Source organism: Mytilus trossulus, chromosome 8, assembly GCF_036588685.1.
Source record: "Mytilus trossulus isolate FHL-02 chromosome 8, PNRI_Mtr1.1.1.hap1, whole genome shotgun sequence".
Taxonomy (NCBI): Eukaryota; Metazoa; Mollusca; class Bivalvia; order Mytilida; family Mytilidae; genus Mytilus; species Mytilus trossulus.
Window position 1 is genome coordinate 843699 of NC_086380.1, and position 20863 is coordinate 864561.

Genomic DNA, 20863 nt, shown 5'->3' on the forward strand with positions numbered 1-20863 from the left:
AACATCTGATAAAACAAAAATATTTTGAGATATTTGGATGATATATTGGCTCTCAATAATGACGACTTCAGTCGTACACATGTATACTAAAGAAATGTATACTTAAATTTAACTAGATAACATGTTTGGTCGCTTTGGAGATTCCGTTTATCGTCAAGTTATTTTAAATGGGGACTAACTGTGCACCATTTATTGCGGACTTGTTTTCGTATTGATATCAGTTACAACTTATGACTAAAATCACTAAAAGACCCATCCAAACAATATCTGATAAAAAAAATAATATTTTTAGATATTTAGATGATATATTGGCTCTCAAGAATGACGACTTCAGTCGTATACTAAAGAAATGTATCTTGTTGAACTTACTTTAAATAAATCTAATATTCACAATGACCACTCACTGCCCTTTCCTCGATCTTGATATCTATATCATAAACCGAAAGCTTAAATACAAAAAATTAAGATAAAAGAAATGATTTTTTTTATTTCCTGTCGTTAATTATAAATTATTAGATGGTGACGTTGACTTGTCACCATCTTACGGTGTTTATATATCTCATCTTGAACGATTCACTCGTGTATGTAACAACGTTTTAGATTTTTAAATTTATGTTTTAATGACAAATTATTTCACCAGAGTTTTTAATATTACAAAATTGTCAACACTTAATTTTATCATCGGTACAAGGACATCATTTGTAAGTATAGCTCAACATGCAGTCTTCTTATACTTTCAGGTATTTAACATCCAATTTTGTATGGTGATATTCTTTACAAAGCACAACAAGTCAGTTTTCTCCTCAGAAGCTATCAAAATCTTTAAATACATTTATTAAGAAGGGATACAATTTTGATACTGTTGTCAGGTCATTAAAGATTGCATACTTTGGCTTTAATATTGATTCACTTATAGGGTCTTTGCATCGGAATTAAATACATTTATAAAAAAAAACAGTTGTTGGCATGGCACGGGTTATGTTTTTTCTCATATAATTTATGATGGTATAACATTAATCCTCTAAAGGGAGGGATTGTGCCTAATATTTATAGAGATGAAGACATAATATTACAATCTGTTTAATTGAGGTCTGGAGTTGGCATGTCAGTAACTGCTACATGTAGAATTTTGTTGTTATTTATGTATTATTGTCACTTTGTTTATTTGCTTTTGTTACAATTTCTGGACTTCTCTTGAACTAAATTTTGACTGTGCGTATTGTTATGCGTTTACTTTTTGTCTATTGGCTAGAGGTAAAGGGGGAGTGCTAAGAACTTGATTATCTTCACCGCATTTTTGCGCCTGTCACAAATCAGATGACTCTGCATGGCATTTGTTAGTCTCGTACGATTTTTAAGTTTTTGCTTCTTGTGTATAAGTCGGAGTTGAGTAAGACGTCCACTTTCAATGAACTAGTATAGGTATTTGATCAGGAGCCAGCGGAATGACGCCTCCGGTTGTGAGAGTTTCTCGCTGAATTGAATACTTATTGGTGACATTCTGCTGTTGTCTGTTCTATGGTCAGATTCTTGTCTCTTTGACACATTCCCCATTTCTATTCTCAATTTCATGGTACTAAAAATAACAAAGAAATACTAGCACAAAACTGAATCAAACTCATTGAAAGATCTTCAATATAAAGAACTAACTTCCCTTCTTCAAATGACAACACTAACAATTTGTGAGCTTTTTATGCGTTTTTTTCCTGCAAAACGATCCCTATGCCAATGTCATTGAAAGGAACCTCAACGTCGTTCAATACCCAGAAATTATAAACTTTCTTAAATAGCATAAAAATATCGTCCACTGTCGAATATAAAAAAAGAAGACTTTCGTTATGTTAATAAATGTTCTTTCATCTTGTTGTAAAGTAGTGTGTAAACATGAGAAATCTGGCAAAAAAGTCACAAATAATCCACAAATAAATAAAAGTTATGTTTTGCGCCAATATATAGGGCTAAAAATAAAAAGTACTTCATCGGCGTCTTTTGTTCGTATTGAAAAACAAAGCAGTCAACAATTTGTTCGTACGTGGTATGCCGTAAATACCACAAAATGATTTAACATATCATGTTTGTTTTACACCTATAATTTTATTGAGCTACTCAAAATTCTGTTTAAACTACTGTGTTGATTTGAATTTTAAACATTTCTAAAATACCTGGGCTGTTTCTTTTTTGTTTACAAAATCGAAAAACTAACAAACTAACTGCCAGCGCCACTGCTACTAGAACGACAACTCCAACTATAATACCAGCACTGAAATTGAAAACCAAATTATTGCCATGATTATGAATGACTAATTAGTTCTAAAGGTAAAATCAATATTTTCTCTGAATTTGTTTCATAATAAACTAATCAAATGTGTTGGGAGCCTAACAAAATTCCCTATATCCCTTATCACTTAATTTAATTAGACTCCTAACTGATAGAATATCCTTATATCGGTACTTTGAGTCATGTATCTTCTTGTGCAGTATATGTGCGTATCGCGTGAGTTTATCTATGTCCAAGATTTGTTGTTACCAACAACAATAATGTCAAATTACAACGGCTATTTTGATTTTAACAATGATAGTTTCTGTTCTTTCAAAATATATGTAAGTATACATAAGACTACAGCAGCGTGTGCACTGTGAAATATTATTTAGAATGTTATTTGTTGGGGTTCGTGTTGTTTATTCTTTATTTTTCTATGTTGTGTCATTTGTACTATTGTTTGTCTGTTTGTCTTTTTCGTTTTTAGCCATGGCGTTGTCAGTTTGTTTCAGATTGATGAGTTTGACTGTCCCTTTGGTATCTTTCGTCCCTCTTTTAAGTTAAAAGATCAAATCAGCTAAATAAATACTGATCAGATTATTTCAAGTAGTGGTTAAAATAAGGACAAATTATCTTTTATTAATATAACAGTCAAAACAAGTCTACACATTATTTAAGATTTTGATTTGTTAGTTGGTGGATATTTATTGTAGTTTAAATATAAACGATCAATATTTTCATCCATAATCTGTCGGTTTATCAATTTGTTCGTGTGTCAAAATATTTTCGAAATTGTATCATCTGTTTGAGGACATCATTAAAATATAAATCAACATGTAGGGGTCTTATACATGCAGTTATTTTACATTCAAACTATCATGGCAGTAATCTTTACAAAGCACAAAAATGTCGTAGATCCCCCTATACATCTAGCCGGTATAGAATAAACAAACACAGAAAAATGCGTGCATTAAAACTAAAAGAAGTTCAAAAGAAGTCCGAGTCCGATTTCAGAATAGGTTACTGAAAACACTTAGCAAAAGCACAATAGTACATAAGGGGAAAACATTAACGTAATTAGCCATGCAAAATTCGTCAATAGCAATATCAATCGTATCTAAATTAGTGGGACATCAGAAGACCGACATTAAACGTTACTTTATACTTTAAAGTGTTCAGATTACTTTGAAATCAAAGCATTCAGAGAAATATGTTATGGGACTTATCTTGTTAAGCAGATTAGAATTTATCTGCCCTAAAATTTTCAGACAAATCAGACAACCCGTTGATGGGTTGCTGCACCTAAATTGGTAATTCTAAGGAAGTTTTTCAGTTTTTGGTTGTTTATTTTGTATATTTTAAGTACTTGTCTATCCAAAATTCATGTATTTGGTTTTCATGTTATATTTGTTATTCTCGTGGTGTTTTGTCTGATGCTTGGTCCGTTTCTGTGTGTGTTACGTTTCGGTGTTATGTCGTTGTTCTTCTCTTATATTTAATGCGTTTCCCTCGGTTTTAGTTTGATACCCCGATTTTGTTTTTTGTCCATGGATTTATGAGTTTTGAACAGCGGTATACTACTGTTGCCTTTATTAAAGACAGTGATAAACTGTAAAAAAAATAATAATTTCAGCAAAGTAAGATCTACAAATAATTCAAAATGACAAAAATGTTCAAATGACCCCTTAAGGAGTTAAAGTAAATTTTTTAAAGTTTTTGTAAATATTTGCATTTTTACAAAAATCTTCTCCTCTGAAACTACTGAGACTAATTTAAGCAAACGACGTCAACATTATTATGATGATATATACGTTAAATAAATCAATGTATCCGAATCCGCCTACCAACCAACATGGCTAAAATTGATCATAGGAGGAACATGCAGTATTTGACTTATATCTCTGAAACGTAATCAAAAGTATAACAATTGTAAATAAAAATATTAGGTGACCGAATTATTCTGTCCCTATAATGCATATATTTACTAATTTACATTTGCTTTTAATTAATTGTGCTATTTTATGTTTTTTTTATTTATTTTTGTGGCAATATAGAGACAGAAAGCAGTGCCCATTTAAAACAGGAGATTGCGGACAATTTGTTTGCACTCATTTTTCGCATATTCTGTACTTTTCAAACATCCATGCCTGTATTCACTTACCGATAAACTGTTTTTCTACGTTTTTGTGTGCCTTACTATGCTGAACGATCTTTCTGAGTCCAGATAATCCACCTCTTTCAAACGTTCAATACAATCTAGTTTCATTCTTAGCAAGTCTGAAATCTTTGAATATTTAGACCAATCAACGTTGATTTCCGGTAATTATGAATAACAATTTAGGTTATAGTTAGATACCACGTGTTATTTGTACAGAAGGTAGAAAATCTTAGTTATCAAAAAGTTGATTATCTTGACTCAGAAAGATCGGTGAATGGTGATCAAAGTAAAGCACACGACAATGAAGAAAAGCGTGTATCTATAAGTTTATACAGGTAAGGATGTCTGACAAGTACAAAAGAAGCGAAAAAAAAAGCACAAACAAATTGACTACGATCTCCTGTTTTGAATTGGCAATGCTTTCTGTCAAAATAAAAAAAAATAGCAAAATAGCAAATTAACAAAAAGCAAATGTAAATTAGTAAATATATGCGTTATAGGGACAAAGGAATTTGGTCTTCAGGTGAACGAAACAGGCTTCAAATGTGTTCTAAGAATAACTTGATCTTATTGTTTGTTTATCTCTTGTTATGTTTGTTGAGTGAAAACATGTGTAGAACCAGACTGAGTAGCTCAGAAAGATCATTGTTGCTTGTGTGATGATTGATAAAATACGTACACAACTAAAAATAGAAACAATAATTTGGTTCAATATTTCATGAATGTCGTCTACAAACTCGTTATATATTGCGTGACGAATTTCAACGAGTACGGACAATAGCAATGATACACTACATATAACAATTTCTGAATACAACTTATTTGATATATGGCAAGAATTGTTTACTTTCATAGGAGGCGTGGTTTTTTTTTCTCGAAAACAGCGATAATACTGAAGCAAACTTCCTTTCAAAAAACATTTTATAATTAAAACTACTGTTGTTGTAATTGAATTTTTATAGTAAGTTAACTAAGTTTAGTCTAAAACGGTCATTTGTTTATCTTAAGATTGTCTGAAAAATCAGAATCTCTCAAAAAATGTACTTAAGGTAACTGTTGAGATATGATCTATTTTAAACCTTGTGTGCACACGTTGTGCTTGCAAGTCAGTCAGTATTGTTCGCTGTAGTTTCGATAATTCAGTGTGTTATTGTTTTTTACAAGTAAAGAAAAGCTACTGAACGTATCAAAATGGAATACAAAAGAATTGTCTGAGCAGTATTAAATATATAGTAAAGTGAAAAAAATAAACAATGAACAAAACTTGAAAATTCATATTTGAATCTTTAAAGAACTGTTCGGATCAATATAACAGTTTAATTTCCAATATGCAGACAGCATAGTTTTATTTATATCTGATGAAACTTTGATAAGCAGCTACGTATTAGATACAATACAAAGGTAATAAAGAGCCAAGCCGTTAACAACTGTTGTCGGACAGCTTGTCTGCACTCGTAACCAGTTGACTTTTTTTAAGGTTTTTTTCGTAACCTTTGCTTTGAATCTGACTTTTACGACTTTGAAAAAAGAAATAGTACATTGTGCATTTAGAAGAGGTAGCAAAATTTAACAGATTAAAAACGTAAATGACCAACTCCCTTTGGTAAAGTTGACTTTAGATAAATTTGGCTTATTATCTTTGGTATTTTTGTCATATATCTCTGCAACAGTTTCGGTACTTATACATCCTTGGATTTCAAATGTTTGGATTTGAGCTTTCCTGATTCAGGTAAATCCCGTAAAAGCAATTCGGACGCATCAAATTATGAAACATGCTGTTTTTAATATTTTACAGTTTAAACAAAACTTTTTTTTTCACATCCTTTTAGCCAATTTTTTTTCTGCAGAAATTCAAGAATATAATAGTTTCAGAAAAAAAGTACCATGTCAAGTAAAAGATGAATGTTGTACACATTTGAGACTGTTTACAATGCAACTTCGGAAGTAAGTTATGTATGAAACGATTTCTATGGTAAGCTAGATAACATTTGATTTCTATTTGGGAAAGAACGAAAAAGTGTTTGTGGGGAATGGGGTTGGGGAAAAATAAACTTAAAAAAATAAACACCAGGCATTATCCTTTTTTTGTTGGAAAAATGTCGGATGTGCCATTCCATCCCCCATCACATTCCTCCTTAAAAAATAATAAAACTCGTACGTTTGTTCCCAAATATAAATTCATTACAATGTATATATGATTTCAATTAGACTAAAAATGTTTGAAAAAGTGGGTCAGAAGAGAAATATGTGATATGGTTGCATATGAGACAAATCTCCAAAAGAGACAAATGACAAAGAAATCAACACTAATTGGTCACCGATAGGTCGTTAACAACACTGAACAATGAGCAAAGCCCATGCGAGTAATCAGCTGAAAAAGGTCACGAAATGAAAAATGTAACACAGTTAAAAGGAGAACACTTATGACCTAATTTATATACAAAGACGAACGAAAAAATAATGTAACACATCAAGAAACTACAACCACTAAATTACAGGCTCATGACTTGAGGCAAGCTCAGGCATATTGAATTTTCAACACAATCAGTTGAAAAAGGATTAACGCATCAGTTGGATACAAGTAGACATATATCAAACAAAAACACATAGTGGACATGGTCGGGTACTTGTATATCTCAACATCAAAAAACACCTAGTACTGAACTGAGAGTACTGGCATTTACTAATAATTAAAGATAGTTCCAAGTCACTAACAACTTATACAAAAACCATGCATCTTAGACTAAATTGTCAATCAGTACACATTTAATATTCAATGTACTAGTATTTAGTGTAAAGACGTCATAAACAGTCAAAGAAGAAAAGATAACCTTGTGCAATGCCAAGATACAGGTATCGACAGTTTGTAGATCCATGAATGTGTATAAATGTATAACAATAATAGATAATTTGCTTTTTATTTACTGATAACAATATTCAATAATCTTATTACAATGTTGACTTTATAATCTTTTAGAATAAGTTAATTTAAAGAATCGTTTATATATTTCCTTGCATGGTGAACAACTGCAACATTTCCGTAAAAATGAGGATGTGTCTCCCGTTTGAAATATGTTTTCTACGATACAACTTAACTTACAAACCAAATCCTTATATATCTGTAAGACTCAGATCGACGTCCGGTCTCTAATCGATGTCCATTCCTCAAATCGACGTCTAAATCTGACGTCACAATAAGATAACATTCCTATTCGACGGCTAATTTTACGTCTATCTAATCGACGTCAAATTTTAAGCTTCTTTAATCGACGTCCATTTTGAACAGAGAATACAAAATTGACCAGAACCGACAGCATCTGAAATCTTTAGACCTTTAAACATATTATGTGTGACAAATATGTTTTATTAAAAAAAAAGGTTTTTTAACAGATTAATAACATAATAGACTAAATATGTAAACATCTTGTGATATCATTTTTCTTTTAATTTTAGAAACATGTATTACGTAAAAACAAATGTGGTATGACAAGAATAATGCAAACACTTCAAATTAGAAAATTAGTGGTCTTATTAATATAAAAAAATCCGAATAACAAATATGAAAGACATAAACCATCGGAAACCACTGCACTATCGGACCATAAAAATTATGTCGGGGTTAAACATGTGTGTGAGCACTTAACCTTGCACAGTTGTGTAACAGCGCAACATAAAACATAATGCCAATGTCTTGCGTATATGTTTCACTCCAGGTGTAAAACTTCAAAATTTGTTGAAAAATATCTTACCAGCAGTGTCCGAATTATAATATAAAAAAAAACAACAACACAACAAACTATTGGCTGCACTTCTTGTAGAATATTCAATAATGTCCTCTAGATGTCGTTTGGTTTTCTTTTTCGTTAGGTTGCTTTCTCCTTGACATACACTTACATGTATATAATTTATTAACATGAATAGGAATGACACACTAACATGTAGATCGATTCGATTAACATGTTTTTTTTCAAGATAAACTTTGATCAATATGCATGATACCTATTCGGGTTGAAACGATTCTATATGGAAAGTATGTATAAATGTTTGAACCCTACAAAACATGTACATGTATAAGTGTAAACAATCAAGTCCAGCAATTTATTATTTATTGATATTGGACATCGATTAAATAAGACTACAATCAATCGGGCGTAGTTTTGTCAATACATGCCGTCACATTGGACGTCGATTAGAGTATTGAAATATTGGACGTCGATTTGAGAATGCGACGTCAGATTTGGACGTCGATTTAAGAAACGGCCGTCGATTTGAGGAATGGACGTCGATTAAAGGCCGGACGTCGATCTGAGTCTAACAAATATATTGAAGAAGTTAGTAAAGGTTTTAAGTACTAGTAATCTGTGATAACGAAACCCTTAGCTTAACTTTTTACCAGTAACACATATACTACTTTTGTAAAACGCCATATATTTTGGATAGATTTTTATCATGCTTATAGATATTTAAAGATTAAATGTCTCTGATAGTGTTGATCAGGATTAACATGTGTCACAACATGATCCAATAGCAGCTTATTGTCTAAAACTAGTGACATAAGTTGAATGATTTCTTCAAGATTGTTTGCCAATCTGAACAGCTATTACACGGAATACTTTTGTTTATTGGATCACTCGTGCATTGGTGAATTGATAGGGATTAGAAAATTATTTTGTCATCTGCTAGCCTGCAATTTATTTGTTCACATAAACAAATGGATCAGAATATTTTGATGGCCAATCTTTTAGTGTACTGATATGAAAAGTAATATACTGGAATTGTTATTGCTGCTATCGTCAATATTTTGATAAACAAAAAGACAGGAAATGTGTCGGTTAATAAAAAAAATGAAACTAGTTGAAATTTAATGTGCCCATGAACTCACTGATGATGCACGGGTGATTCTAGTCATAAAAAGTGTCCCTCTAACGCTCGTTAATGTACTGTTTTAATAGGCCAGCAGACGGTAAAGTTGTACGAGTCCATCAATACACTCGTCTTAGTATGTGAAACTTGGAATATTTGATTTAGAAAAAGGACAAAGATTTCCATATACTTTTAAATCTTTCTGTGAAGAATGTTAAAAGAGCAAGTGTTCTAGTTCTCTGAAACATGTCAGGTGCTGTGTTCTAAAAGGAAATGCTAAATACTGTACAAAATTATAAGTATATACAGTGAAAATGATATTTTAGGATCACCACTTTACATACACTGAAAATGTCCATATACTTTTAAATCTTCCTATGAAGAATGTTAAAAGAGCAAGTGTTCTAGTTCTTTGAAACATGTCAGGTGCTGTGTTATCAGAGAAAATGCTAAATACTGTACAAAATTATAAGTACAACGGACAATCATATATTTGTATTATTTGAGGAGGGCATTTAAGATGCCGAATAAAACATCCAGAGACAAATAAAAAAAAAAGATATTTCTTACTTACATGTGACCAGTTTTAGCGTTTGGTTGTGTAGTACTTATGTCTGAAATAGAAAAAAAGGTAAAGCATGTTTAACCATTTATGATTTGTTCGATTTCCTGTCCACACCCTATATATATTAACATTAATATAAGTGTTAAATCTGCTGTAATAGTACAATTGAAACATAGAACATGTATAAAGTGTTCAAGGAATTATTGATGGAGGGCAATCGTTGATAAACCAAAGATAAAGTTGTCACATGTTTCGCTCCGTCTTTGACCGTTTTTTTATACATCATGTAGATATCAATTATATATTGATATTGCGGACGAACAACATGATGACAAGACATATCAAATAAAGGCAACAGTAACATACCGCTGTTCGAAATTCATAAATCGATTGAGAAAAACAATGCGGGTTACAAACTAAAATTTAGGGAAACACATCAAATATAAGAGGAGAACTATACGCCACAACAGAAACACAAAATTAAAATGTAATTCACACAGAAACGAACTATAATATAACAATTGCAATTCTCGTGTATTGGTACAGGATATTTTAATAAAAAAAAAACAAATTTGGGTTGAACCTCGTTTTGTGGCAAGCCAAACCTCTCGCTTTTATGGCAATGTTAACTATAACATTTAAATGACAACATTACATGATAGAACCACAATACAAATAAATCGGAGAATATATAGGACACAGAAACAAACGAAAATTAGCTAACAAAAGTTGAAATTTTTACACTAGACGGGAGTTTCATCCACATAAGAATATCCAGAAGTCGGTGAAAAAAATGCTAAAATAATAAGGAAAGCAACAAATTTTTCATGATGGTTAATTTTTGTGTACTAAGCAATATTAGCTATCGACAAACACTCAAAATTGAATATTGCGGTTTATTTCAAGATGGCCGCCATACATTCAAAAATATTATCCAGTATTGCACAAACCACAGTGGATTTGATACTGGAAACCCGAAATTCAACATATTTGAATGACTTTGTGTACTTGGCGGCTACTTTCAAAATGGTTGCCTTGAAAAATAGGAAATCATTGAAAATTGACCTGAATTTCATGGAAGGGAATATCTGCCATAATTATAAATTTCTTTATTTCTAAAATGTAATTCCTTAATTTGTAACATGCACTTTTTCTTTCTGTTACATGAATTTCTACATTTCTTGATTTGTAAAGGTAAATTCTTTATTTGTTTGAGTAACGTTTGGAAGATCAGTGTAAATGTTAGCACCTCCAGCCAATGAGAAGTTCCGTTTCTAAAGAAACACGACAAGCTACAAATCAACATGTTACAAATCAAGAAGTTACAAATAAAAAATAGTCCCACAATATTCCAAAGCTTAGTTTTTAAAAAGTTAATAAGTAAAACTCAATGGATTATGATTTTCAATGGTCAGTATTTATTTGAAATCTGTGTTTTCATACACCCGTCTATGTTTTATTTCCTTTATATCAAAACATTAAAACAACCCAGTTCTATTTTTGTAAGTTGGAGCATATTATCCACTAATCAGTCGCAAATTCAGCCATTTTTTAAAGGAGGTTCAAACACTTTCAAGTGAAATAGAAAAGGGGGTTCCTACCCCATCTGTTCCCATACAAAATCATTAGTAGTCAAACAAATAGGGGTTTCAACACCCGGAACCTTCCATCCCCTTTCCCGCCAATGATTAATGATCACTGTGTAGAATATTGTGTGATTATAATTAGTCAACCGTTGTATATGAAATAAATTATCGTTCAAAGAACATCATATAATCGCTTTCTCCTAAAAGATTGGATTAACTTGAGATATTTTTTAAAGGTACGAGTTGACATAAATCCACAGCGACCTCTGGTACAATATTGTGAAATTATTTTATTCTAGACATGTAAAACTTCTTGTAACTTGTAGCTTTTCTTTAGAAACGTAACTTCTCTTTGACAGGCAGCGGTAACAACTGCACTGACACGATCTCCCGAAACGTGACTCAAACGAAGAAAACGTTACATTCCACAAATTAAGAAATGTAGATATTCATGAAACGCATGAAGAAAATACGTTAACAAATTAGGAAATTGCATTTAAGAATTGAAAAAGTCACATTTCACAAATCAACAAATGTAGAAATCCATGAAGCGAATGAAGACAATACGCTAACAAATTAAGAAATTGAATTTACAAATTAAGAAATTACATTTATTGTGGATATTCCTTTCCATAAAATTTAAACATTTTAATACGGTATAGTATAGTGTCATTAAGTCTCTGTTCCAGTTATATCCTTATGATTTTGCGTGGCTTTTCATTGCATATACAAATAAGTAGATGCAGAAGAAGCATTCATTAAAAACTGCAATATGTTTTGTCTTGGATCACACATAAAAGCTGTGGTTTGAGATTTATTTGCCCTAAAATATTATTCAGTGCCTATATGATTTCTTGGGTTGCAATGTTTTGCAAGTTGAGATAGTATACTGTGATATCAGTAAAATGGAAGGAATTGAGGACAACAAAGACAAACACATCGAAATGGCAAACAAATTCACTTGAGGATATGAAGATTCTGAAACCCACAACTGAAGACACGTTAACAGAGGACATCTAGGAAATGGCTATTCAACACTTGTACCAAGAATGTTAAGAAGATATGAAATCTAATGCTCAAAGAACAGCTGAGATTCACAGCAATATGAAATAGGACGAAACGCGAATCGATAAATATGTGTTGGTCTCATTACGATGCAAGCCGGACAGAGGAGGCAGTGAATATTAATAATGAACATTTGGGAGCAATATCTCAGCAAATTTAGCAGTCTGAAGACAGGATAGACCACAAGGCTAATGGTTCGCGCTTAGCGAAATTGACGGTCAGACCAATGAGAAATTCAATGTGGTGGTGAGACGGAAAGACAACCTGACAACAACTGAGGAGGGAGACACAGTTCAATTCAAAAGTGCATTGAAACAGCAGGGAACTTTCTAACAAATGGCATATGTTGTTAGTGAATCAGTGGACAACCGAAATTAAGAAGTTAAAATTCCTGCAATGGACACATCTTCTAAGCCAAACACAATTTGATTGCAGCCAGTACAACGCAGGTAAAGAACAAACTCCTTGTCTTGGATCTTTCACCAATTAGTTGCATAAACCATTAATCGCACCAACTCTGTTGGAAGCAAATTTGGTGTTCTCACCTAAAGTAAGAAGGTATTCAACAACAACCTCTATTTGAAAACATACTAGAAACCTATAGTACTGATCAAGGATAGCAGCAAAAAGCTTATGTTTGGGCTAACGCACATTTACCACCTACTATGAGTCAATCATATGTGGTTCAGAGCATCATACCATTACAGAAACAATTGGCTGCAAGTAGATTAAATCAGGTTTCTCCAATGTTGACCTAATCACAGTCCCATCCCTGTCGATTCATTGGCAAATGCTCCTCCTCCCAAATTTATGACTCTTATTATGACAACCTTGTCAGCTCCTGGCGACTCTAACAGACTTGGCACAACAACAAGCTGGCTACACTGATCGATTCAGGAAAGGGCTCAGGGAATTAAAAGAACGTGTCAATAGCTCTTCTTCAGACTCCTATACAGAGAGAGAATATACCCGATGGTAAGGAAATTCTGTTGCCAAGGACCGGAGCCGAGGCTCACGGCTCCCAAAAATACAAATATTCAATGGAAGAGGATCAATGACTTTGGAGGTGTTAATTAACCAATTTGAACGGACTGCCGGTAGACGACAATGGTAAGACAGGAAAAAGGTGTGTAGGCTCCTAGAGTGACTGGCCGATGTAGTCTTGGAGTACGCTCGCAAGGTTAAAACAGATGATGATTCCAAGCATTGAAGCAGCACTTCAGGAAGAAAGACGATCAAATCAGTTTTTAATGTAAGCATTCCTCCGAGGATGTTAAGACATAGATTCTGCAAGGTATATAATGTGAGGAACCCAGAAACTATAAGCAATGCGTTAAACAATTTGTTTTATCTAGTGTTGATTATTTATTTCTTTTATTTCTTTCCTTTTTCGCATTTACATTCAATTATCTATTCCACTAAGTAAGCTTATTATCTCTTCCAAACCTTATATATATTAATATATGTCTTTTGACTTCTAAAGGATAGTAACATGTCTCAGGGTACTTGAATAATTGGATTAATTGCCTACTTATCAAAATATACATAATATTTAGTAATTAGCACTGTAAATATAAATTATCTTGTGTCTTCTCATCGCATGCATTTTCCACTACATAATAAGTTTTCAGATAAATTGTTAATATTTTATAAATATCATATCTTGTACAAGTCATTTTGAAAGAGCTTGTGTAAGCTATACGTATTGCTGAATCCTGTTCATATCTCAATAAATAGAAAACGCTTTAAATCAAATCAAAATCAATTTTGCCTTTGTGAAGATGTAGTGCATTTCGTTTTCTTACTGATAATTCTTGGGAATAGATTTAAAAAAAATGTGCCATGCTTCTGGTAACACAATTCTTGTATACGAAAGTTGTAATAAGACATACATGGAAAATTTTAATTTTTATATTGTGTATGAAACAGTATTCATATACAAAGCTGTTAATGCAAGTTTTTGTTGTTGTATTCATACATGAATTTTTTTTCTTCTTAAATTTACTGTTTACAAAACCTTTAATTTTTCGAAAAACTAAGGATTTTCTTATCCCAGGCATAGATCATTTTGTAGATTACCTTAGCCTCATTTGGCACAACTTTTTGGAATTTTGGATCTTCAATGCTCTTCAACTTTGTACTTGTTTGGCTTTATAAATATTTTAATATGAGCGTCACTGATGAGTCTCAAACCACGTTGACATTTTTTTTGTTTCGATGATCATTTAACACAAACAAAAGTATTTCATAGTTTTAACGAGATCTACCCCAAACTAAATCTAAAAATTGGTATCAAATGTCATTTTAAGAGGTTTGTATTGTGCTACCAAAAAAGAAAATCGAGAGGATATAAAAACACAAAACGAAAACACTTGTTTTTCGTTTTGGTATTTAAGAAATAAAAAAAATCTGTAACACTGTCGTTTTGTCATTCTATATGTATCTGTATTGGTTCCGTTCTTTTAGGTTTTATAGTCATATCATTGTATTTCACATTCACATATAATGATGATGTTCTTTTCATTGACAATCCAAACTTTTCAAATTGGGTTCCAATAAAATATCCTTCAAAATAAGTAATTAAAATAGAAACCAGACACTTTCGGGCTCATGTATAGACAAACATCTCTAATTTCACATAAACGTTCATCCCAGTACCAGCATCTAGGATCAATTTAGTACTAATTACAAGATTTTAATTTTCCCAAATCCAGAACTGTCAAATATTTCGTCTACTATTTGCAAGTATTTGAGTCTTATTGCAAATGAACTTTTCTTTTAATATGTTTTTCTATTTCTTTAAAAGTTTGTAGCTTACAAGTAAGAGCATTAATGGTAGTTTCCGGTTGTATAAATGTTCTTTAAAATTGAGAATGGAAATGGGGAATGTGTCAAAGAGACAACAACCCGACCAAATAAAAAACAACAGCAGAAGGTCACCAACAGGTCTTCAATGTAGCGAGAAATTCCCGCACCCGGAGGCGTCCTTCAGCTGGCCCCTAAACAAATATATACTAGTTCAGTGATAATGAACGCCATACTAATTTCCAAATTGTACACAAGAAACTGATATAAAAATAATACAAGACTAACAAAGGCCAGAGGCTCCTGACTTGGGACAGGCGCAAAAATGCGGCGGGGTTAAACATGTTTGTGAGATCTCAACCCTCCCCCTATACCTCTAAACAATGTAGAAAAATAAACGCATAACAATACGCACATTAAAATTCAGTTCAAGAGAAGTCAGAGTCTGATGTCAGAAGATGTAACCAAAGAAAATAAACAAAATGACCATAATACATAAATAACAACAGACTACTAGCAGTTAACTGACATGCCAGCTCCAGACTTCAATTAAACTGACTGAAAGATTATGATTTCATCATATGAACATCAGGCACAATCCTTCCCGTTAGGGGTTTAGTATCATACCATCATAACATATATGAGAAGAACATTACCCGTGTCATGCCAACAACTGTTTTTAGAATAAATGTCTTTAGTTCCGACGCAAAGACCTTATCAGTGACTCAATATTAACGCCAAAATATTCAATCTTTAATGACTTGACAACAGTATCGTAATTATATCCCTTCTTAATTAGTCTATTTAAAGGTTTTGTAAGTTTCTGAGGTGAATACTGACACCTTTGTGCTTTATAAAGAATATTTCCATAAAAAATTGGATGTGAAATACCTGAACGTATAAAAAGTCTGCATGTTGAGCTATATTTACGAATGATGTCTTTAAACCGATGATAAAATTTAGTAAAAGTTTTGACTAGTTTGTGATATCGAAAACCCTGGTGTAATAATTTTTCAGTAATACATAAATTTCTCTCGTTAAAATCTAAAACATTGTTACAAACACGAGCGAATCGTACAAGTTGAGATATATAAACACCGTAAGATGGTGACAAGGGAACGTCACCATCTAAAAACGGATAATTAACGATAGGAAATGAAAAATCATCCCTTTTATCATAAATTTTAGTATTCAGCTTTCCGTTAGTGATATAGATATAGGAAAGGGCAGTGGTCATTATTAGTATTAGCTTTATTTAAAGTAAGTTAAGCAGGATAAATTTCATTAATATACATACTGAAGTCGTCATTATTGAGAGCCAAAATATCATCCAAATATCTAAAAGTATTATTAAATTTGTTTATCAGATGTTGTTTTGATGGGTCTTTGCTTATTTTTGTCATAAATTGTAACTGATAACAATACAAAAAGAGGTCCGCAATAAGTGGTGCACAGTTAGTCCCCATTGGAATTCCGATAATCTGACGATATACGGAATCCCCAAAGCGAACAAAAATGTTATCTAGTAAAAATTCAAGGGCATATATAGTATCAAAGCATGTCCAATTAACATAGTTTTTTTGTTTATTGCTACTAGAAAATGACCTAAAAGAGTTTGAACATATATATTCACATTCTGATTTTTTGAATGCCCATGTAATTAGGTGTGTGATTTTTTTTCAAAATGAGAATGTGAGGCAATGTGGTATATAGGGTAGAAAAATCAAAACTTTGAACAGATTCAAAATCACCAATATGAGCATGCAATTTATCAAGAACTTCCAACGAGTTCTTGACACTCCAAAAGTAATTTATTCCACTATTTTCGAAGGCCTTATTTGAACAATTTATTATAAGGTTTTTAATTGTACCAAGTGTGCTGGTAAGAAGAATAGACAATTTAGTAGTTGAACAATGGCTTGAAGACGAAATAAATCTATATTTGTAAGGGGTTTTGTGTAGCTTTGGAAGCCAATACATAGTTGGGACTTTCATTGTATTTGGCTCTGCTTGTAAAGCGGTGGCTAAAAGTTTATGTTTGTTACAGATTTCGTTTTCTGAAAATGGAGTCAGTTGGAATGTAGGTGAATTGGTGGTTTCCTTTTTCAGAACCTCAATGTTAAATTTACGTCAAACAATAATAATATTATTAGCAGCTTTATCGGCCGGGACAAAAACAAATTCCTTGGCTAGTTCTTTTAGTTTATGTTTGATACGAGAAATAGGTTTATTGTGGTTATTGTTAATAGTAAAATGTTCTTTAAAATGTTGAATACGTATATCAACTATCTTCATTACTGAATTAAAAAAAGAATCCAAAAAAAATTAAAATTTACATGTTGAAGAATTGATTTTTTTTTGGAAAATAAAACAGGACGACTACACTTTTATCTCAAAACCAAAGACTGCGAGAACATTTAGCAAGTTGATCTTGCACATAACTACATGTATATTGAATCAGTTTTTTGGAGGTTTTTTTTATGATCTTCACGCTGTATCAAAAATCCTGGAGCCTTATTTTGCTCTCTGGTCGGGTTGATGCATATGACATATTTCCCGTTTCCATTTTAATTTTATATCCAATTGTTATTAGAAATTCCGTAAGATGAATTTGAAAGAAACTCGACAATTACAGATGTCTACGAGTAGATTGTTCGTCAAAATATCATTTAAATTTGCATGGTGATCAAAGGTAAATTAAACTTTGTGCTTTAGTTGCTTTAAAAGCATGATCTGTTTTTATAAGCTCAGGTAGATATATGAATATCGCATAATTATCACACAACGTTGATAAAGAAATAAGTGTGACCAAACTTTTCAATAGATGTATTACATACGATGCACCAAGTCATGTTCATTATAAATTGCTATACTTTATGATATGCGTGAACTCATTTTAATCATGTTCGGTCTTGTTAGGTTTTTAATGTGATTGTAAAAGAAGTTTTAAGATCTTTAAAAAGAAGGTGACCATGGAACATGTTAACGTTCACATTACAATTCAATTAACGTTTTTTTATCTATACATTTTTATCTTGTAAGGAATTAGGTGTTTATAGAAGATCTTTGATATTTGTTAAGGTATTTATTACAGGTTTAGCTCGGTGTATAAACAATAAATCTTATTATTGAATAACGAGAGGTTTTACAACTAGATATGTTTGTAATAGTTTTAAATGTTTATGGTTTGCTGGCTTTCTCACAGTCTCTATCTATTAATTCACGCATGTCTTTCATTGTTTAAATTTGTGTTATTGGATTGCTGTTCCATTATAGTATACTCCAAGTTTCCGTTTATGATTCATATGTTGTATTAATAACTTTTACACAAAAATTTAGAAGAGGTATTCTATCTCATTTGTGTCAGCTCACTTTTTACAGTTTTTTCGCATACTACACTATTGTGTCTGAACTATATCTATTCATTATTACTTACCTGAGAAAACATCCTCTTCCAGTAAAAATTTTCTTTCACCTAATGTTACGCCATACAAGCACGAATACGAAGCATTGAGATCCTGTTTAGTCAGATTTTGTATAATTAAGGTGTAACCATCCTTCATAACCTTTCCATCATACTTTTTATTAGGTCGTCCTGTTTTGATATCTATAAACAGGGTCTGTTGTACAGGAGTCCACTTATCCCATCCAGCATCTTTGGGACAGCAGTTTGGAACATGGCAAAATAAAGTCACGTTTTTTCCATATTCTGTAACCTTTCCAATGACTGTCCACTCCAAAACACCTGAAATTTTCTGAGTTGATTAAATTTGAAATTAGGGTACGAAACTTTGTGCATCATGGATTGATATCAACAAGATTTTTACGGGATAACATTAATTTCATTTTTGACTTTCATCAGTAAATTGTATTGTACGTGCATTTAGATCCTCATGTAAGAGAAAAACAAGAAAGAAAACAATCAGGGATTTTCGACAAGATTTAATAGATAAATTAAATTATTTTAAAGACGATAATCCAAGTCAAAAATGAGCACTGTTTCATGAGTAATCAGATACAAATAGGGAGAATTCCACATCAGCGTTCCTTTATTTAAAAGTGGTTCAAAAGATTACCCTTCAAATTATAGAGGAATTATCATTGGAAATTGTTTAGGCAATTTATTTGTGAAATTTTTCAAATGTTCGGTTCGAGAATTTTTTGGCAAGTAGAAATGTCATACACCGGAACAAATTGGTTTCTGTAAAAGCAGGCGCACCAGTGATCATCATTTTGTTTTGAGAACTCTAATAGAAAAGTATACTCAACAAGGAGATAAAAAATTCTTTACATGCTTTGTTGACCTACGAAGAGCCTTGACACTGTTAGTCATGATGGACTTTTTCATAAACTGAGAAATACAAATTTAAAACACTCTAAGAGATATGTATAACAATATTGAACTTTGTGTAAAGGTATCTTTTCTATGACTGAAAACGTTACATCTAACATAGGAGTAAAAAAGGGGGATAATTTAAGTCCCATTTTATTTAATGTTTTTATAAACGATATTATTGACTCATTTGATGAGACCTGTAAACCTGCTGTTTGGATTCCTTACAGCTTAATTGGTTATTGTATGCAATTGACTTAGTATTGATGTCAGAAACTGATGGTTTACAGAAGTGTATTAATAAACTTTATAACTACTGTGATAAATGGGGACTCCAAATAAATATAAAGAAAACAAAATCAGTGGTATGTAATAAAACAGGAAAACTGTATGACCAAATATTCAATATTAATAATATACCTATTGAAAGGGCTAGGGGTTATACATATTTAGGCATTTATGTAAGCGCAAGTGGAAGCTTTACAGAGGCTAAAGAAGATTTATATAATAGGGGATTGAAAGCTTTATTTGAATATATAAAAAGTTTTAACTTATATAAACTTAAAATTAACACACTTTCACATATATTTAATCATACTATAAAACCTGTTTTGTTATATCGGAGTGAAATATGGGGAGTATTCATGTCAAATTCTGTATCTTTTTTATAGGTTTAAGTAAAAAAAAATATGTTTAGATATTATGAATATATATTAAAGTCTGATGATATCCTTCTCTCTGAAGCTCTGATAAATGCACACTAATATTTTAATTACCTTGTATTATCTGAACGTTTATTAGAATCAGTAATGGCAGAAAATCCATCATGTCCAATACATGTCTGAAAAACATAATTATATATGTATATGTAGGAAACAATTCCAAATCCTCCGTTGTCAATTAAAAGGGAGTGCTAAATATAAACCGTTTGACTTGCTGTCACATATTTTATGATTTAAATGAAATTTTATTTTTAAATCTCAAATTACGAAATCTTACTACAGGTATAAATCACACATAACAATATCAATGAACTGTTAAATGAGATCAGCGTAAAATTAACCCTTTACGGTTTTCGTGAATTCCTTCTGTTTCAACTTGACTCAGTGTTTATACGGATAACTAAAGAGGAGTTATGTGCCCTTGAGTATGGAGGTTTGAAAATTTTCAGAGCAGCGAAAAACGAGAGAAAATCTATATCATGAAGTATTTCTTGTCAAATTATTAA

General features: G+C 31.8%; 1 protein-coding gene across 1 annotated transcript in view; it reads right to left on the bottom strand.

Annotated features, from left to right (window-relative positions):
- Nucleotides 1-19635, bottom strand: part of LOC134681507 (uncharacterized) — a 53826-nt gene extending 34191 nt beyond the window's left edge. The window contains exons 1-2 of the mRNA XM_063541145.1: nt 19611-19635; nt 18739-19047 (exon numbers count right to left, since the gene is read on the bottom strand). Of these exons, the coding sequence (XP_063397215.1) occupies nt 18739-19047; nt 19611-19635 (334 nt within the window). The remainder of the gene's footprint in view (nt 1-18738; nt 19048-19610) is intronic.
- Between the last annotated feature and the right edge of the window lie 1228 nt (nt 19636-20863).